Below are 22,428 nucleotides of genomic sequence, written 5' to 3' on the forward strand. Positions count from 1 at the left end.
ACGGCTCTGGTTTCTGGTTGCTGGTCGTCTCCTCTCTCCTCTCATCTGATCGGTCAGTGCGTAACTCTGCCCCACGCTGCCTGGATGGGAGGCGTGCCTATTTCTCCTGTCAGCCAGGCAGGGAGAAACCATTTCTTGAAAATCGAAGGGGGGTGTGTGTGCAAGATGATTTGTTTTTTTTTGCCAAAAAGAAGCAATTCGTTTTACTAGTACATTGAATAAAATAGTATATTCATTACAATAGGTTAATAATTTAATACTGCAAAAAATTCCCTAGTGTCCAAGCTTTTAGGGCCCCTGTCAGCTTCAAGGGCCCCTAGAATCGTCCTAGGTTTCCCCCCCACTACGGCGCCCCTGATGGCATCACAATTGCTTGACTGACTGATGACATCACAAATACAACCTAATTGCCCTAGGTAATTAAGGCAATTAGGCTATATACGGGGGCAGAATTCAACGTTTTGATGCACTGTGGGCTCAATTTTTGACCAATCGAAGATCTGTATGATACTTTTGTGTAGGACAGTCTAACGATGCAGATGCTGAAGTTTGGTGTCGTTTGAAGAAATAATGTGGGAGGAGCAGGGTTTAATTAGTTTGACAGTTTTTGCAGTTTTGCCGTCTTTAGACTTCATAATTGGCCATAGGTTGCATTGTACAAAGGTTTCTCCTCATTTGGGCCCACATTTCGCTTAAAGTTGCAAAGCCGTAGCACGTATGCCTGATTTTTTATGAATTTTCAAATTTTTAAACTTTAGACGGTCGCTGTAGTGCCACCGTTAGGACTATTGGCCCCAAATTTGCGTCAAAGACGTTTGGCATGGGACTGGACCTTTGTGTAAAGTTTGGTTAGTTTTCATGCGAAGTCGAACTTCCCGGGAGAAGAATAGTACAGGCAAATACAATAAGTGGCCCTGCCGCTTCGCTGGCCCGGCCACTAATTAACAATGGCACCGGAATCTGTAAAATCCAACCCTTAGATGAATCAATGTTCAAAAATGCACCTTTAAATGAAGTGACCCGCTTTCTCTCTGACCCCTCAGGTGGGACTTTCTGTGGGGTAAAAATGGAGTTCCCGGGCGACTCCCTCCTGAACGAGCTGGGTCACTTCCAGCTCTACAACGACTCGTTCTACCAGAGTAACTTCAGCGGCGGGCTGAACGACACGGCCTTTCTGCCCCCCGGCGTCAAGGTGACCATTGTCCTGGTCTACATGATGGTCTGCGTGGTCGGCCTGGTGGGGAACTGCCTGGTCATGTATGTCATCATCAGGTAAGAAACTGGCTGGTCATGTACGTCATCATCAAGAACTGCCTGATCATGTACGTCATCATCAGATAAGAAACTTCCAGGTCATATATATAGGCCCAATTATACTCTGCCTTCATTCTCACAGAAATTGTGCGTTTTCTGTCCGTCCTCTGAAAGCTTACAGATATGCATGAAACGCAACAGAACCACACACACACTCACACATTTGACTCTCTACTGCCCACTGGTGGATGTATTGCTTAACATACGATACCAACGTGAAAGACGCATGGAAGTATGTGGGCAGTGACGATTACACCGTTTGAAACGGACGCATTTATTTTCATATGAAAATGAGCCTTAAGAGGATCACCACTACCTGTGTGTGCCCGAGAGGTCTGCTACCCGACGGGACCCGAGACCCCATGTTGGGTATTCACCTTATGTTCATGGGCCAAATTCTTCCGGGTCGTGTTAACATTTCCGGCGGTCACGGCGCGAAATACAAAAGAACGTCAGAAGAAGAGAGTTGTTTTTGTAGCGGACAGTGCAGGGGGTAAAACAAAGAACGTAGCCTACTACTTTGAGCTCGGTACACAGCAAGCAAGCGGAGTATCCACTGTTAGCCAGGTCAGATAACGTTATCGTCGACAATGACGAGCACTTTCTTGTAAAACATACCTGGACTCCAACAAAGAAAGCTTTCGATGGTTTTCTCTCCTCCGAGCGCAGCGCGAGCCACTTGCGTCTTATAAGACCCGCAGATGTTAACGTAATTCCCTGGAATGCGAGTTACTGTACATGGCATTGCATTCTTAGACATTGTCATTTGCTTTTATTTGGTATGTTACATACAATTGGCTAAATTATTAGTTAATTCAGAGTTAGATGATATTGGAGCAGCCGGCCCTTTTCTCTTTTTTTTGCCGGAAGTCGTGACACGACCACACAACCGGGTCAAATGGGCGTGGCTATATAAGGTGAATAGAGAGCCAAAGCGCACATTCAGTCACGCCCACTTCTCACCTCTGCTTGGAAACATGGCTGTCCGCCCGGGGGGTGCCTACATCACAATTGTTCAAGTGACATTACTAATGACATCATCACTGATGATATCATACCTGATATCTGGCAGCAGCTATTGTGAATTTACGCTTGTTCAGTGGTGCAGCCGCTTCTATAACTGACTTTGTGTGTCCATCTTTCTGTCGGTCCGTTATGGCACGGACCGTTCTTCCGCCCGTTATGGAACAGACTGTCTGTCCTGTGGGCCCCAGCCCCACAATTGTCGTTTGGTGGCCATGCACCGTCTGTATTTCTGTATGTCTGTCCTGTGGGACTGATGTCATGCCCCAGCCCCAAGCGTTGATTGGTGGTCAGATCAATTATGTCATTGTCATCATTGTCGAGTGGTGGCGAGTGGTAACTGATGATGTCATATTAGTAAACAAACACAATCCATCAACTGAGCATGCAAACACCCGGGCAGATGTGTGTGTGTGTGTGTGTGTGTGTGTGTGTGTGTGTGTTGAATACTTTTGCATTTGCCCAACTGTGATGTCACTCGAGGCAACTGATCTTATCTTCTATAATAATATTGGGTAAATGGTTCCCTCCCTCCTGTCTGTCCGATTTGTGATGGAAGTGATGCCACTCGGGCAGTTGTGCGTGTGTGTGTGTGTGTGTGTGTGTGTGTGTGTGTGTGTGCCTTTGGTTTTGCTTTGGGATCCCATATTATTCTAGAGTGAATGACCGTTTGAAAGACGTTCCTTTACTGATGATGTCAGTTTGAGTGACATCATCAGTGCTACACAGCACCACACAGAAATCAGAAACTAAAAGTGAGGGGCTGTCTGCAAAGGCTAATTAACGAATAATTGATGGTATCATTCAGCAATGGAGAATGTATTCTTGTATGTAATTTCCCCCCCCCCCCCCCCCGCCCACGAAAATTGTAAAGTTTTGTAAATTATTTGGCGGGCCACATGCAATACCTTCACATCCCACCAGTCAATGGGCCCCCGGCCCACAGGTTGGGAATGGGTGCTCGACAGAGTATGTTGATGCCATAGTTCAGGCTTGATTTGAGCAAGAGTTGTCCAATGTATAACATCAGCAGGGAAGGATTTATGACATCACTGATGATGTTACAATGTCTATGTGCATCCACCAGACCCAAGCTAACTTCAGCTAAAGATTCCCAAAACTGAATAAATACCACGTATAAACCCAAAACTGCTTTCTTAGTTCAATAAGGGAATACAAATAGTTGTAACTAAGATATCGGCTCAAAAATAAGATAAAAATAAAAATCCAACCACAGATTTAGCTACTAGCTACATTCGCGAACTTCACTTGTAGCTTTTGCTAATCGCTACCTGCTACGATAGCTCTCTTGCCAATTGCTGAGACAGAGACAGAGACAACAAAGTTAATTTTCTCCTGATTTGTCTGTCTGAAAAATGCCATCTTAGTGTCAGAATGTTCAGAAGGTATGTGGCTCGTGGGAAAACGGGTCCAATATTTAATTTGGTGATTATTGGGTGAAAGAATCACTCATAATCTGTGTTTCGTCGCCTGTTCGGCGTGGAAGCGAACTGGAAGCATGGTGGAAGGAAACATGGTGCTAGTCTCGCCTCTCACCAGATCAGCCGAGGGTGGACCAGCGACCGGGGCAGTTAATAGGGCTGCATGGGGATAAATTGGCCAAGTATAATTGGGGAGGAACTGGGGAAAAATCAGAAAAGTCAGTTTCGTGTTCACTTTTCCCATTGACTCAAATAGACTCAGAACCTGCTGCTAGTCTCCTAAAGAGGTGTGGAATTGGCAAAAACCCACGTGACGTGACACATACAGGAATTGACTGGCAGTTGAGCTGTCTCACTGATTACACTGTCTCTGACTCAGCTCCTAGTAGTAGTCAATCGTATGTCTCTGTCACCTGATACTGTTTATATTGATCATTTTGATTGATATTGACCTGCTTCAGTCTATAGCATGTCTGTAGGTGGGTTTCCATCCACCTGTTTTTTATTCAAATTTCCAATTTATGCATGAAAAACCTGAGTGGAAACACCAGAAAAGAGTGGGAAAAACCCTCCAAATATCTCAAAAGAAGCTTTTTACGCTTGGGGGAGGTGGAAAAGTTGGCGTATCGATAAAAGGTCAATGTGACTAATCCAGTGGAAACAAATTAAGCAAATCTTGCATTGTCTCGCGCTTACCTCTCGAACCGAAACCCATTTGAAAACCATAGTTTCATGTTACCTTTGCTTATTCCCACATGTTACAGCCTGAACGTAAAAGGCTTGTTATAAATAGGTAGGCTAGGATGTCGACATGTGGAGTGCATCCTAGCCTACCTATTTGTAACAAGCATTTGACACTTGTAAGGTAAATAAGCAACACATTTAGGCACAATTGTTTAAGACCGCCCGCCAGTTAGACAGTTTAGACCGCCTGCCGCTATGTGTTTTAACGTAAGAAAGCCATTTACGGTACATTTTATTCACTTATAATAACTGCTCCGTGGATTATACGTCATATTTACCAAATTGAAGAGTAGTGCCTACCTGGTATCCATTTCGTGGTGTAGCATTGTGGATCATCAAAAAACTTTTAATAGATGTTTTTCATACTCGGATGCTGCCTGCAAGACAACGCCATGTATCGGTTTTAATCAGCAGGCTGCGGATGGAAACGCGCATAATTTCGGATTTTCTTTTGCCGCTTTTCTAAAAATTTGTTTTGAAATGTGTGACACATTTGCATGGAAACCCAACTTGTGTCTGCACTCGAGTCCACTAGCCTACCATGTAACAGTACGAACTGGCCCTCGCTTCACTTACTACCGGTGAGGTAAAGCAGTATGGCGTTAGCGACTTCCATGGTCTCGTCATTCACTAGCACAATGTCATATGACTCCAAGTAGGACTCCTTCCTCTCCTCCACCTTGTCATTGAGGAAGCCGATCTTGAGAATGTTCTCCATATCCTGCACGCCGTCGGCCATGGTCAGGTCTCCCAGAGAGTCTCCCATCAGCACGACGTCGGGACGCGCCCGTAGTTTCTGGAAGTGGCCGGTGCTAAGCAGAGCACCTTCCCTCTTATTGAAGACGTGGATGAGCTCTCCTTTGAAGGCCTTCAACACTCCGGTCTCATCAAAGTCCATGTAGTTGGAGAAGACTTTGACGTTGGGGTGGAAGACCCCAGCCTGGCCGATCACCTCCTCCAGGATGTCTCCTATCCCAGCAGAGAAGATAAAGAGGGGGATGCCGTGCTCGTGCAGATGGTCAAAGAACAGCTGGTAGCCCTCTCTCAGCATGGCATCGGAATCCCGCACCACCGTGGCCAGCAGGTCTTTCCTGATCTTCTGCTGCACCAGCAGTCCATGGGCTTCAGTATACCACTCCACTATGAGGGGCACCTTCTCATCGATTGAGCGAAAAGAGTCGATCTCTATAGGGTAGTAGGTGTTGTCCAGATCCTTCAGCTTTTCTTTGCATTCGTCAGTGATGAGTGTGCTCCACTCCAGAACATTGTGACAGGTAGGACACCGCTTCCCTTTATATGCAAATCGTGTCAAGGTCATGTCAAAGTCTGAGATGAGCTGTATGCTGTTGGAGCCAGCCTTCTGCATGGTCTGAAGGATCTCCTGCACCCTCTGAGAGTCCCTCATACACACCGTGGGGTTGGATAACTCTGGGATCATTTTGCTTGAAATGTGCTTTTGCATTCAGTATTCTAATAAAATTTTGTACTGTTACATCTGACATCACTGATGATTTCACTGATGTCACGGAAGATGTCACTGTTGACATTGTGACATTGTAACTGTTCATCTGATAAAAAAGTGTACCCAAGGGGGGGTGCTGCATAATGTCACCGAGGTCATAAATGACTGATGATGTCATATAGTCCAAAACGGCTCCACCTGGTAGCCAGGGCCCCACTACAGTGATGTCATACAGGCCCTGTGTGATTGGCAGGGGTTGTGTGGGAAGGGGCTCCCTCTGCCCATAAAGTGTGATCGACAGTGTGAAGGGTTGTATGAAGTGTGTGTTGGGCTTTTGTGAATGGCACACAGAGCCCTGCACAATCATCATCAGTGACATCATAAAGCAAACACTGATGATGGCATAGAGGTATGCTATAGGCGGGGCTTTAGGGTCATAGACATTGTGACATCAGTGATGTCATAAAGCACTGATGATGTCATAGACATATGATAATGAGGTCATATACATCGTGACATTATCTGTGATGTCAAAAAGGTGAGGCTACTGTATGTAGTGGTGGGAGTTCCAACAAACTCCAACAATGCCCAAAAGGAAGTGACTGGCACTCTCCAATCCCAAAGCCAAGCATGCACAAGAAATGTAGCCTGGTTAAAACCATCTGGATCCGTGAACTCACATTCTGTTTGGTTCTGTGGATCCGTCTGGACTCAGTGCTGTGCACTTCAGTGGGTGGAAGTAGCCAGTCCTTCAACCAGTCAATGTCAGATCCAGTCAAATCCAAATCCACTCGGAAGAATGTTGTTGACCAGCCGGAGAGCCAGGTAGGCAGCCATTGCTGTTTTGCCTGATTGGGCGGTTACAATGTCAACTACGAGGGAGGTCCCATGGTTGGCTGGGGCACTTTGTAATTTCTGAAAGCGCCCACCCCAGGGCAGAGGCCAAACGGTCTCGTATATAGAACGAAAGACAATGTGAGTTCACGTGACTGGGTTTCCAGGCTACAAGAAATTGGTTTGAGTCAGAGAAATTCCGGTTGAGCGTGCAAAATATAGAATTGGGTGCGCCGCAACATGTAATTGCTCAAGTGACATCACTGATGACATATTTCCATACACAGCATATAAGATCACTGATGACATCACACCTGCCTGAGTGACATCACAGTTGGGCAATAAGAAGATAAGCATACATCACTGCTGACATCACAATCATTCAGGCGACAGCTGGCTGCCCGTTTATGTCTGAAGGCAAATGACATCATCAGTGGTCGGCAGCCAGGTGCCTGGCAAAAATTGCCAGGCAGCCAGATGACGGATGGTGTCCTCAGTGATGTCATCAGTAACACACATGCTGATGACATCACTATGCCTGGCATAGTGAATTTGCGCTTGTATATATCTATCAGTATCTTGTGTTATTAGAGCTACTATAGAGCACGCTCCTTTCTTGCATTGTTGTCTTCCTCCATGACCTCCTGCTGCTCATGTCTGCCGCCTCGCCCGTAGCGCTCCTTTCAAGCCTACCGTGCCTCTTCCTGTCTGTTCCCTCTTTGTTGGACTCGTGTGATCCAGAGGGCGCTGTTCTCTGTGTGTCTGTTCCCTCTTTGTTAAAGTCGTCTGCTGCAGAGCGGAAGTAGCGGCACGCCGGCACCAGTCGCCACCATTACAGCTTCCGGTCCAACGTTGTAGTTTTCGAGTCACAATTATTGTCCCTCGCTGGTTTTCCCGTGAGGGCTCACCCGCGAGGTGGGTTCACATGCGGCTCGGTCACTAACGCGGCCTCAAATGTAGAGCAATTTTGCGTGGAAATCCCACTCCAATTATAGGGTGGTGAGATTATCCTGTAGCTTCATTACTGTGGTCTATTGAAGTGTTGGTGATTTCAGTACACAGGTTTTATTAGTAGAAGTTTTCAGTACTTTTACTCCTATAGTTTATTAGATGTTTTACGGTAGAGAGGTTTAATGGTTCACAGCAAGTGACCTGGGAGGTTGTTTTGCTCGGAGTCTGTGTTTAGAAACAGCTGGAAATAGTCCGTATTCTCTCTAGGGGTGTCAAAAATAATCGATTATAAGATGCATCGCGATGCGGACGTGCACGATTCTGCATCGAATCACAAATGTCAAAAATTGATTATAAAAAATAAAAAAATAATAATAAATAATAATAATCAAATAAAATATAATGGAAGTACATGCAGTTGTTTATTTTAATTATGGATCATAATACAATGCAATTCCAAATGCACTTTTATTTTGAAAGTATCCACACAGTGAGAAAAAACAAGTGAGAAAAAATAAATCATGTATTGGGGAAAAAAAGTGATGCATCGATTTAAGATGCATCGAGATGCATCGATAATCGTAATCGAATCGAAGCCCTCTGAATCGTAATCGAATCGTGAGGCCAGCGAAGATTCACAGCCCTAATTCTCTCTGCCAGTGGGCGGGGGGAGCGGGTGCGGTAGCGTGTATCGATAACAAGAAATGTGATATGGAAACAGCTTTAGCGAATCTGTAACCAAACTCTATTCAAAAACATGCCGTTTTAACGGACGATCCATTCCGACCATTCAGGCAATAACGAGGGGTGGCAATGTGCCAAAAATAAGCGCTTGCCTTTGTTACATCGGCCAAAAGCCGCCCAGTCAAAATAGTGGTCGCACCGTCGTCAATCACTGGCATTCAAGTGGCATTCAAGTCATATCTGACTAGTTTTCAATTTATTTCTCCCCACAAAAGTTAGGCTAGGCCTATGTCTCGATATAGGCTGATGTATGATGATATAGGCTAATATATATAATATAATATAAAATATTAAAAGAATATAAAAAAAATTAATCCTCAGCTGTCCTCATGGTCCAGTCAGTCAGCTCCTCTCTGCAGCTGTGTTAGCTTGGACGCTCACAGTCACAACACTGGCTGCCTCACAATACTTGGCTACATCCAACTCGAGACAACTTTTCAGACCCTCCTGGAGACAATCTTTCTCAGAAGAGACTAACGTTAGCAACAAATCTGGAGACTTTTTCTGACATGGGATTAACATTACCAGCAAGCAGCAGTAAGCAGGCAATGACGATAGCTGGGTAAGTCCCGCTAGCATCATGCTAAGTTAGCAAAGGGAAGGCCAGCTGAAGCACATGGCTAATTATTATGGATGTTAACGTCCATATTAATTAGCCATGTGCTTCAGAAACTCCGCGATGACATCGTGCACAAAGGGTGGCGATTGACGATCTGACTGAGGTCAAGATCGCGCAACTCTATAGTAGTAGGCTATCATCTCCTTGTTGCATTTTTGTCATGGGGGACAAAGAAACAATTCAACTTTTACTTGTTTACTCACCTAATTTGGCTCTCTTCCAAATAATCCAGCCACGCTAATGCTACGTCCATTCATGAAAATAATGATCACTGGGACATTAATGGTTTGCAAAGTGCCACCACCCGCCCACTCAGACATAACAGCTACATGATCCGGATCATGAGCTGCAACAGCCGCTTTTCCAATAATGCGGATCCTATACTAGGGGCTCAGATGGTCATGATCCGCACTCGCGGGAGTGTGCATACGCCGGCTAATTGTTTCCAAACATGCTGGTTATAATCCGGATTCCACTGCATGTTTAGAAGGGGCTTGTGTGTGTGTGTGTGTGTGTGTGTGTGTGTGTGTGTGTGTGTGTTTTACACTACTCACGCTCAATAGCTTCTGGATAATTGTTTTCCATGTTGCACTCTTGTTCTGTGCTATGAGAGCTACAGGTAGTTAGACCATTCAGACACACACACACACACACACACACACACACACGCACACACAGACACACATCAGAGATGTCAGAAGGCAGCAGTTGCCCTCGGTAACTGCGTCAGGATTGATAAAAGCGGTTAGCTCACAGTGGAAGCGTAAAGCAACATTCACTCAGCCCAGGTCACCAGATGCAAATGTCACCATTGTACATTTTTAGAATACTAGTAACCCGTTACTAGAATACTAGTAACACGTTACTGTTTATTTTTATTTATTTAACCTTTATTTAACCAGGAAGTCCCTTGAGATTGAAATCTCTTTTCCGAGGGAGACCTGGCCAAGACAGGTCAGTTACAAGTCAGTTACAGTTACAAAATTAAAATTAAAATACAAATAAAACAGACAATTAATACAAACATCAAATACACAAGAGACTAAAATCCAACTCAGTTTAGGCAGTTGCATTTCTCGGTTACAAAGACTTTTAACATGGCTTTAAATTTCCCCAAAGAGACTAGGTTAGTTAGATGAAGAGAGCTCTGCAGATGATTCCAGGACCAGGGAGCAGCTCTGTGGAAACCCTTGGGACCTGGTGTGAAAGCCACCTGGTGGAACCAAGCTGTATAGTGATGGAGGTCTGCGTCAGGAGATTACATAAATATAAAGGGAGTTTACCAATCATGGCCTTGTACACAAATATGTACATGTGAAGTTTTCTACGAAGAGTTAGTGACGGCCAGTTAACCAACTCATAGAGCGTACAATGATGAGTACGAGGACCAGAATTAGTGATAAAACGCAGAGCACTGTGGTAAACACAATCTAAAAGATGTAATAATATTACTTTTCCCAGTAACGTGTTAGTGTAATTAATTACTAATACAATTGCAGTAATAATATTACCGTTACCCCGAGATAAATCAACTTGTTACATCCTTACTTTTGTTGATCCCATTCTATGATTGTGACGTGCCGCAAAACAACATGCATCGGTGTTCACGTGACCAAACAAGCTCCAAGCATGCATGGCATATACTGTAACGTTACAACGCGTGATTTCACCATGTTAACTTGGAAGCAGAGCCTGATCGGTGGAGGAATGTTTGCATTCAGCGGCTGAATATTTTCCCATTACTTTGAATTTGTCGGGAAGAATGGTGACAAGAACATCAAAGTCAAACGTAACCTGTGTCCAGGTACTAAGGTCGCTTTCACTTATGCTGTTTGGTCCGCTCTAACTGCGCCAGAGTTCGTTTCCTCGGATAGTGTGCTTCGTTTGGGGTGGGGTGAAAGCGCAAACGAGCTCTGTTGCATAACAAACAAGCGAACTCTGGTCTGCTTGAAAACGTGGGTCTCCGTTCGTTTGGAAGTGAATTCTAGCGCGGTTCGTTTGTGCTGTGAAAGCAAACCGAACCAAACACAAGAGCAAATATAGGAAAGGCAGTGCATTATGAGTAAGAAGGTGGTAGAAGGAAGCAAAACAAAAACTTGTTAAATATTTATTTGATAATAACACCAAAGTAAAACCAGAAATCCCAAGATCGTATAAAGGTGGTGTTTCTCTATGGGTTGTGTTTCGCGGATTCACTTGTGTTGTTCAGTCAACCCTCAGCAGGCAAGGCAGCAGAAGAGGAGAGATTTCCTCTCTATATTCTGTCCAGTAGACGAGTGACTGTTTCGACTACATGACATTGTTCAGAAAGTTTGGTGCTATTGGCAAATTTCTGTGTGAAAAATGAAACAATGTTGCAACCTTTGTTTCCTCCCCCATACTGTCGTCTCTCTGTGTCACATGGTCTGACTGCTTTAGCTCCTCCCCCTCCCATACTGTCATCTCTCTGTGTCACATGGTCTCACTGCTTTAGCTAGTGCAGCTAGAGCTCTCTCTGATTAACCCAGGACAACATGGAGGAATTCACTGACGAATGCTGAAAGGTGTCTGTTCAGATTAACTTTTTTAAACTGTATCTGCGAGTACTGCGCAACATGGAGGACACGCATAATTCACAAGACCGACGTTATGCCTCATTGCCACCCGACAACTGTAGTGTTTCCTGTGAGATGATCTTTGTGTTGGGGTGAGTTTCATATCTAACAACATGTGCATGCATGCGTGCATGTGTCTGTCCATCTGTCTGTTTGTCTGCTTGTGTTGTGTGTTTATCGCCAAACAACAGTTTGTGGATGGCTCTGGCTAACGTTAGCAAATGACTTAAAATAAGTGAAGTGACAGTTAATCTGTTGTAAGCGCACGGAGAAGCCATTTTGGCCTGTCTTTGTTGTTGCTCTCGTTGGCATACAGTTCTTGACTCTTGCCTTCAATACTCTTTGATAGCTAGCTTGATCTAGCTAACCGTTAGGCTGTGGCAACAACACGTCAGAAAATGGACAGAATTATAAAACCGGTAGGCTAGATGCGGTGTTTTTGAGATGACCTGGGGATGCGCTGCACACACACTGTAGTCAGGAGGATATGACAACATGGCTGTTACTCATATTTTTACAATGGCAGTAAAGTATTCATCCATTTAACCCAGTACGCCTGGAATCTGCTTACCTACAACTCAAATCAAGGACCCCTAAACTGACAAAGATTAGACCAGAGACCCCCATTTCATAAGATTTTATTAGCAACAAGCACAGCGCTAATACTGTTTTTTAGCTTATTAGCTTAGCAGCTAACTCACCGGAATGTCCGATACAAATGGCTGTTCTGGACGGCCGACAGCTCCGTGACTGTTGTGTAACTTCTTTTTCAGCTTCAAAGGATCTCTCCTATTTATCTTAGAGTTTTCAACTCTTGGCACAAGAGCTAATGTCTGGAGCTACTATTGTGCGTGCGTGTCTCATGTCTCATGTCTGAATTGGAAATAGGGTGACCAGATGGTGCCGCGTCTATGTGCCGACAGGCCGCAGTGCCGATAGCCCACAAGCAGAACCAGCTCATGAGCGAGGCGACGTGCAGCGTCTCGGTGGACCGGCTGGAGCTAACCTCTCCCAGGCCCCACGCCTAAACCTAACCTCCCCCCATGCCTAAACCTAACCTCCCCCAGACCCTAACCCAAAACCTAACCTCTCCCACCCCCCACGCCTAAACCTAACTTCCCCCAGACCCTAACCCAAAACCTAACCTCTCCCACCCCCCACGCCTAAACCTAAGGTCGGCATTGCGGGTGGTCGGCATAGCGGGTGGACACCGACCAGATCCCAACTAACCAGAAGTGGGACAAAGAGTACGTTTGTGTGGGACAATGTGGGACACGTTACCGGTGCATTGAGGTAGTCTAAGATGTTGATATAAACGTCTATCTAACTTAAAAAATAAACATTTCCATTCTGCCCCTTAGCTCATAACATATGCTTTGCCCTCTGGTTGATTCAGTAGCACATAAGAGACTATGCAAATAAAAACTTAACAATATATTTTATTTAAATGCAACCTTCACAACTCTGACCTGATGACCGCTGAAGCCCACGGTCATCCATGGTATTTCCATGATATTAAATTTTTTTGGAAAGGATCTGTATATATATATATATATATGTACACAGATCCTTTCCAAAAAAAATTAATATCATGGAAATACCATGGATGATGACCGTGGTATTATATATATTATGGCTGTCAGCGTTAACACGTTAATCGCGATGCGATTAACTCATTCATGGCCAGTTTAGGACTGCCAATATTTAGCTCAGGCCAAAGATTTTCATAATTGTTGGTCATCTTTCAAGACCCACAGTAAATTATCTATTAGCACCAAAGTGATTTGCAATACCTCAAAATGAAGATGTACGTCTCTGGGTTCACCAGAAAAAAAAAGTGAGCTTTTAGCATGTTCTGTACTCTACTTATAGCCATTTATATACACCCTGTTTTCACCAAAAAGGTCTCTCTGAGAAGAGAAATTGGAGAAAAAGGCATTTTTGTAAAGGACACAATCTCAGGCAGAACTCGCTCTCAATTATTTTATTTTGAACTGTATTGACATCAGACATGTAAATACTATTCGTTATGACACAAATGACAAAAAAAAAAAAAATATATATATATATACTGTATATATACATGAAGTGCTTTTTTTACATTCAACAATACAGTTTACTCAGTGTGAGTGAGTGTGAATGTGTGTGTGTGTGCGGGGCCCATGTGTGTCTCTTTACATTACATTACATTTCGTCATTTAGCAGACACTTTTATCCAAAGCGACTTACAATGTCACATTCTGTCAACATTAGTGGAATCAACTGTGGAACATCATCTACACAGATACACCCTTGCAGCAGTAGAGTAACATCAATGGTTATTTTTATTTTTATTTATTTTTGGGGGGGGGGGGGCGGTTTGGGGTGAAGATGCTAGATGGGGGGAGGGGGTTTGGGGTGGAGAAGGGGGGGGAGATGCTACATCAAAAGGGTTAGTTCAGGAGGGACTCAAGTGGAGCTTGAAAAGGTGAGTTTTTTTTCCAAAGGTGGACTCACTGAAAACTAAAATAAAAAGTTGAAAAAAGAAAAGAAAATTAGTTTTCAATCTTCGGCGAAAGATGGGCAGGGATTCGGCCGTCCTGACCTCATTCTGAGATGTGGGCTCACTGGGTTGTGCAACAATCGGCTCCTCATCTGAAATAAAAGCAACATATCCTCAGTAAACTATATAATCACATTTAGTACAGAGACAGTGTAGTGTACTAGTGTCTCAGTAAACTATACGATCATAGAATGCAGAGAGACAGTGTAGTCTCACACACACACACACACACACACACACACACACACACACACACACAGATGACATCATTACTGGGACTTTGTGTGAGTGTGATGACATCATCACTGGGACTTTGTGCGTGAAGCTGGTACTGGTACTGGTACTGGTACTGTCTGTACAATATGCATATATATCAACAACAAAATTACTCCTTACCACGAGATCATCAGGGTCCTGTCGCATTAGAGTCCAGTCTTCCTCGCCCTCGACATGGACAATTGGCGACGGTGTGACCATCTCCTCTTCAGACGACTGGGAGCTTTGTGATGGCTGAGAGTCAAAGTACACCACAGCACGGGAAAGTGGCCGTGCTGCTTGGCTCTGTGTGAAAGCAATTTCTGTGGCGAGGCTGCCAAGCTTTACGGGCTTCCCGCGCTGGAACCGGATCGATCATGTTGGTCACGGGTTTGACTACCGCGAACAACTCATCCAGCGTTCACTGCCCTGCAGCAAGGCGACCAGCTCGGGCAGCGCGCCGAGGGGCGTTTCAATGGCGTTTCGCCTACTCTGCAACAAAGCAGCGTTTCTCCGTTTTCTGTTATTTCCTCCTCCCCCATTTCAAAACAACAGCTGCGGTATGTGTTTGATCACGTGATGTCGGCTTGTCTTTGAGGCCAGGGACCTGATACCATGTCACAGGCTGGGGAAGTCTTTGAACTACTCTAAGCACGAATAAAAACAAAAACACGTCAAACACGTATTTGGCTGGGAGGCAAACTCCTGATAAGACGTTAAAGACGTATATTGCCAGGAATGAGTTAAGGGCCCACCGTAACCCGTTTTTTTTTAATCGCGTGAATCGCATGCCGCTATTTTGTCCCTTCGTCGCACCCATACTTGTAGTCAAGCCGTTCTGTTTCCTGTCTCCTGCTTATGCAGGCAGGCATGGAAGAGAAAGACAGCAATACGCTTCTAAATGGCTCGTTTTACTTTAAAAAACTCCCCAAATGGCACAGTGGACAAGTCGAGAGCAGTAGTTTGCACCTTGTGTAAAACGGAATTAAAATATCACCAAAGTACATCGAGTTTGAGGCGAGCGATCACCTAAAAGTAGCTAGCGGCCAGCTAGCAGCCAGCTAGCTAGCGTGAGACTCATCACTCATTCTTCCTTCAGAGTCTCGGATGCGCGGGTCCTCTAACCACTGGGAGGTCGGCTCCAATGGCTTCATGCGATATACATGTTATCAATACACAGTTTCCAATACCGAGCCATTATTCACATGGAAGTGCCAGAGTTTTTAGCTCAGACACAGCCTTCTTCGGCTGTGTCATTTTGGGTTTTGACTGCTCCACAGCGCCGCCGCCGGAAGTATCTATATATTTAGTATATATATATTTTGTAGACATTGTTACATCCTGTCTACATTCCACTTCTATTGAATTGAAAATAAATCTAAAATTCAAGATCACAAAGTACATTTATTTGCATTAATTTGATTCCCAATCATGACACACTGGTAAGAATGATTAATATCTAATTAAAAATGCTTTGAAATGCAAAATAATGGCATTTTAAACATGCGATACAAAGATGCGATTAATCGCGATTAACTATAGTTAATTGCAAGATTAATCGCGATTAAAGGCACTATGTGCAATTTTTTTGTCCACTAGATGTCGCCATTTCAAACCAAAACAAAGGGGTGTTACCCAAACAATCTCGATCCCACCCACCAGCGCGGAGCACTTCCTGCTCCCCCCGCCTCCCTGTCATCCCCTCCCAAGCAACGGAGAAATAAACAACTATACCTACTGCAGACGTAAGTACATAAAACAAGCATGAATGCATCTCGGCTATGTCTTTGGCTTGAGTAATGACAAATTTCACATGATAGTCATAAAACTTTAGCTTAGTCCCAATAGTCCGCTTGGTAATACTGTTATTTGTATCATCTGCTAACCGATCAAAATCCATGTAACATAACCTTTTGCATAGCCTGCCCTATTGCTAAATAAAGTTAGCCAAAACGTTGTCTAAAACTTGTTTGACATAGCTAAATTACGATGATTTCAATTCAATGTTGGGGACATCGCTAGCTAACCACAGCTGTCTGTCAACAGTGAGTAGCTTGTAGCCTATGTGTTTTTGTTCGTCTGCTAATACCAAGACATGGCCAAAATGTATTCATAGTGCAACGCTAGTATTTTCTCATTGTTAGAGTTGTTCAAACTAATTTCAAACGCTTGAATCACTGCTGTTTTTTATAGGCATGCAAACCTAGACCAAGCTGTATGCCTGAAGCCCAGGCTAGCACCAGTGGGACAAAGAGGAGGCAGGGTCGCCCAGGAGTCAGAGAGGAAGGTCGGCTGTAGGACGATAGCAGATCTTGTCGACATCCTGAAGAACCACATAGCTGATGGAACTGGTCATGTCATTCTGGTGTAGCCCATATTTTAGTTTAGCAAATAAAAGTATTTTTTCTGATAAACGAAGTTGTGAAATGTACTGTGAAACATCACATACTACTAGGGATGGGCATTTTAAGCAATTTAAATACTCGAGTACTCTCCTTATATTATGAACGAGTGCTCGAGCACTCGCGCGCGGGGGGGGGGGGGGTCTGTGTGATTACTATGGTAATGACTGAGCAGGGGTAATTTGCTGTATATGGGGCTGTTCACACATAACGTTTGCATTTTTGCATGGAAAAAGCGCTACCTGGAGCATTTTTTGTCAATATCACAGTCAGTCCCTCTGACTGTGATATTAGGTGACGCTAAGCGAACATCTAAAGCCTACCTCAAACAGTATCTCCGATGGTTGGATGGATGGCATTAGCGCTTTGGAGCAGACAAGTTGTGAAACAAGCGAATGCATTTCCAATAGCCTACATGTCCATTGTCCAGCAATGTCAGGTTATTGTGTAGTATCATCCCTTTTGCTTTATGATCACTGTTACACTAACGTAAATCCACGGATTACAAGGTCCGGTGTTCTGCCAAAAAGTGAAAACTGCCCACAGTGCCCAGTGTGATTAACGTTACAGCTGCAGCTAAATAGTGATCACCATGAAGCGATTGTCTCCCAAAAAGTGATTCTTTCTCCACATTTCTTGTGACTACCGTTATGGGAAACGACAGTGTAGTCAGTAAACTAGCGTTACTGCAAAGTTTTGAATGAGTTTTATCGGGCGTGCGCTATGAAGAAGTGTGCGTCTCCTTCGGGAGCATATCTTCAGCCACCATTTTCGGGATGAGCTGGAAAACTTCCGGTTAAAACTTTCAAAATAATGTTACTTAAACAAAAGTAAATAGCTTATTGATGCACGTTGGAGGAGAAAAGGTATTTCAACGAATGAAGCAGCAAACCTTGTATCAAAATACTCGTGATGTTATATGGCGTGAAACTGTGGCTGTAACGCATTACTCAAAATAAATAAGGTTACGTTACAATAAGCGTTTTATTTTGAAAGCAACAAAGCGGACGATGTTCTTGTACATTCTGGCTGACTTGACGCCCGTGCAGTTCATGCTGCCAGATTCACATAACGATGCGTGCGTAGATCTTCTAGACCATTTTTAAAGGGGGGGGAGTGGGGCGAGTACCCGAACAGCAGAAACGTTACTCGACTACTGACGTTATGAACGAGTGCTCGAGTACCCAAGTACTCGCGCCCATCCCTACATACTACTGTCTATTATATAAAGTAGGCTATATATACACAGAAACACAAATACTGGTAGGCTACTGTAGCTATACACAGCTATACTCAGCTATAAAGTAGGCAAATCAACTGTTACAATGGACAATAGTGGCCAAAGAGACATGGATGAAGTCATATCAACTTTATTGGTGTACAGAAGTTTGCAGACAGCAAACATCAAAACATCAAAGATGATGGAACATGTATTATACAGGTTTGCTATAAAAGCACCATTTCTCCATCTCAAATATCATAATCGTGGGTCCACTTGTTTTCTATCTTGACTATCGTCAGCTCTATCCTCTGGATGACTGGCACCTTGAAAATCAGACAAATGGAAATGTGTTTAGTATTCATTTGAATCATCTATTTTGTAGCTGCTATATCAAGGCAGGGTTCCTCCACATTGTCATGAATTAGATACTTTTTCCAAACCTTGATTTGTTTGGACGGTGTTACAGCTATTTTCTAATGTAACGTTGCTTAGTGAAACAGAATAGACAAACAAACTGCTAACATTAGCGAAGCTAGCTTTTCTCCATGGCCTTTCTAAGTTTTGACATTACTATACCGTTCTGCGTCATAGTGACAGCAACTGGACGTAATTATAACAGAAAATGCATGCAAAATTTGTAATGGGAAGTAACGTTATGTCATGCATGTCAACTTGTCACCAGAATGTCTGTGTATAAGTTATACACGAACGACAAGCTAATCAAATCCTGCAACAGGCCACACTAGCAGTGTAAAGTCATTTGAATGGCCGTGAAAAGCAACAGTTAGCCAACTAGTGATTACCGGTACAACATTCCCAGAACAAATTCACAATATCGATAACAACTTGTACATTTCGCTATCATGCGTAACGTTACTGAAATGGGACATGCAAAAACTATAACGTTACTTACACATGAGGAAAACTAACGCCAGCTCTGAGTCACTTTGCAGGCCCTATAGCTGCTCGTAGGGCTCTCCATCTAGTGAAAGCCAAACCGGCAAGGTTGACTCTGGTCTGAGATCTTTCTTTTCGGCGGCGATTTGGCTAAAGGTTTCTAAGGTGGATGAGTGTCCCTGGCATCGACATAAATAAGTCCCTGGAAGCGCCCGCATCAGGGGTCCGCCATCTTGGTCTACTAAATTCTGTTTTTGGCTGTGGGCTGGGAGGGGCTCACTAGGTCGGCCTCTCCAGGGAGGGATTTCTATGTAAACAGATCACGCCCATTCGGGCTCCTTGGAGAAATGAGAGCTGGCAATCACAACACAGGGAGGGGGCGTGGCTTAGTTGTAAACACAGAAATGAATCACTGTAAGTCCTCAACATATACAAGGTATGGTTTGGTGATATTTAATAGTGCAGAATCCTACACATAGTGCCTTTAATAAAATGTATCGTTTGACAGCCCTAATATATATATATATATATATATATATATATATATATATATATATATATATATATATATATATATGTTGCTGGAGACCCTCAAGGACCCCTGACTTTGAGAACCCCTAACTTAAGAGAAGTGTTTTTTTGTGTTGTTTTTGTCACTGGGTTGTGGAGTGCCCACAACCCATCTGACAGAGACTGACAGCTGAAATGGTTTGGGAGTGGTTAATGTGAGTGGTGCACAGTGTGGTAAACGGTAGTTACTTCAGCTGCTGCTGTTACCTTATCTGTGTTGGAATCTGGTTTGGGTTTCAGTAGGAACGTATCCATAGACTGGAAAGCCTCCTTTTGAGCCACACGTTTCTTGTGAGTCTTGCATTGTCTGTGTCGTTTCACATCGTATTCACCTCCGTGTGCAACTGAAAACGGACTCTGGCAAATGTCGCAAAAACTCTCTGAGAATGGCCTTGCACTGGTTTCACCCACGGATAAATAGTTTCCCAGGCCTTGTTGTAGCTGCATCTCCTTTTCTTTGCTGCTGTCGCAGTTTCCTCCCTTTCCTCCTGCTCCTTCATGTTTCATAATACTCCGCGTCAAATCTGCAGCATATCGACTTGCTGTTTGTTTCTGCTTCATTGTCGGTGGGCGTACCCTAACGTGCTTTTGATCCCAGCCCCCGTGTACCCCAGTTTGATTGACATGATGACATCAGACGCAGCCCGCCCCTCCTCCCCTTCTCCACACAGCCAATTCATAAAACCAACATTTTATAAACGCGCATGTGAAAACTGGAGCCTGCCAATCAAAATGCGTGACAACGTCTCAATTTGCGGGACGCGTGAAAAACCGTGAAAATGCAGGACAGTCCCGCACAAATCTGGACATATGGTCACCCTAATTGGAAAAGGAAAAATGCTGGGAAAACCACGTCACTCATGCTCACTTCCTTCTCTAAATTAGGCCACCAGAGGGCACAAATGGACAATAACCGAGAGGCGTAGTTATTCTAATCACAGTCACACCTGTCTGATTGACTTTATTTCTTCTTAAAAGACTGCTCAGAGTACACTGATTACATTCACAATAGTGATGTCAGTTAGGTCAGAGCTATGGAATATTAAATCATCCATCCTTGCTCACTACATCTGCCTTTCTTAAGCCCATGGCACACCAATCAACATTCTCCAACAAACACCAACAAACACCAACAAACACCAACAGACAATTGTCTGTGAATGTTGGCAGATGTTGGAGATTGTTTGAAAGCATGGCACACCGACCAAACATATTCAGCACAACAGTTGTCTAATTTCAGCCAAATGGTGGCGGGTAATGCAACAATAACTATGCCAACTGCTGTAAAACACCAAAGAAGAAGAAGCTGACCAAATATAACTTAAGGCTGGCTCACACTACAGGATTTTCGGGCCGATTTATGCCCGATTCACCCCTCCCGAGAATCGGAGGAGAAATCTGCCTGGCAGCTTGCCAAGCTTGGTCGGCCCCGACTTTCGGCACCGATTATCTTGTAGTGTGAGCTGTTTGCAGATCCAATCTTAACCCTCCCGATCTGCTCAAAGCCTCATCGGGGCCGTCCCGATCATATCAAACATGTTTGATATTTAGGACTGAAAATCTGCGCGAATACATCATCCTGCTGCTGCGTCAGACTCCCGTCATTATCGTTAATTGACGCGGCTCATTTGATGCGCTGCACTGCAGGGCATCAGATAGGCTACCAATTACCAACAGCACAGAACCATGAGGATTTGGGAGAAAATGTCACTAATTTATATCACAATGAATGACCAATGAATAAAAAGTTGTGATATCGTAGTTTTGAGCCCCTGCCAATCAGAGGCTGTAATCTCCTACCTGTCTTATCAGGCAGTGTGTGGGAAAAAAGGCATTGCTGCCAAACTTTGCCGATCTCATGACATGCAGCAGGGGAATATATTTTGGTAAGCGCATGTGTTTGTGTTCTCACTTGTACAGACAATAGAGTCGCGTTGTTTACACGCATGCTAACTACCGTGAGATTCATTTGTTTGGCGAGACGGGCATGAAAATGAGGAAAGAGAGAGAGGTGAGGTGGGGGCGGAGCGCTTTGGTCACTGCTGGAACCCAGAAACGAAACAGGTTCGGAGTATGGCCGGGCATCAATGTGATTATCCTGCCGATAATCTTAATAATATCCTGTAGTGCGTGGTGGCGCCACATTTACAAATCTTGTAGTGTGTGCATGTTTGAGATTCTAGGGAAGATAATCTGGGAAGATTCTCCTGTAGTGCGTGTCACAGCCAGATTTCAAAATCAGCTAGGATTGTCAGATCCTGTAGTCTGAGCCCAGCTTTACGTGTTTACTTCGACTTACACTGCTGATGCTGACAATAGTGCTGCACGATTTGGGGGAAAGGTGCGATTAGCGATTATGGTGGCCTGGACAATATTGCGATTTGCGATTGTGATATAATAAACAAGAGGTATCTAGGGATGTGCCGGCATGAGTTTTTGACGGTATGATAACCTTGGACAAAAATACCACGGTTTCATGTATCACAGACTAAAATACATGAAATATGTTACAATTTAAAATATATTAAAACTAAATAAATAAAACAATTTGAAATAAAATTATCTTTACAAAAAAATAAAACATTTTGAGACATTTGCCTGTCCCAAACATGTAAAAAAGAAACACCAGAAAAATTAAACTGCACTGTAGGCACAGGCAGCACATAGAAGATGGCTCAGACTGGCAAAGTTAGTTATATGTCTGTCGAGTAATACAATGATACACCAGTTTATTTATTTTGTAGTGACAGATGGCCTTAAACGCCACACTCACGTGACGCTTCTTGAGAGGCGAGGTAACGTGCATCTTTCTG

General features: G+C 43.9%; 1 protein-coding gene and 1 pseudogene across 2 annotated transcripts in view; one reads left to right on the forward strand and one right to left on the reverse strand.

The window, feature by feature from the left end:
- Positions 1 to 1,066: 1,066 nt before the first annotated feature.
- The window catches only part of oprl1 (opiate receptor-like 1), a gene marked incomplete at both ends in the record, with an annotated part of 173,696 nt that continues 152,334 nt past the window's right edge, over positions 1,067 to 22,428 (forward strand). The window contains one exon of the mRNA XM_083657120.1: positions 1,067 to 1,272. Within this exon, the coding sequence (XP_083513246.1) occupies positions 1,067 to 1,272 (206 nt within the window). The remainder of the gene's footprint in view (positions 1,273 to 22,428) is intronic.
- Positions 5,092 to 5,985, reverse strand: LOC310795096 (cytosolic 5'-nucleotidase 3 pseudogene; annotated as a pseudogene). The gene has a single exon. The product of its transcript is annotated as a cytosolic 5'-nucleotidase 3 pseudogene (transcript).

Source organism: Poromitra crassiceps, assembly GCF_964638095.1.
Source record: "Poromitra crassiceps genome assembly, chromosome: 20".
Classification (NCBI taxonomy): domain Eukaryota; kingdom Metazoa; phylum Chordata; class Actinopteri; order Beryciformes; family Melamphaidae; genus Poromitra; species Poromitra crassiceps.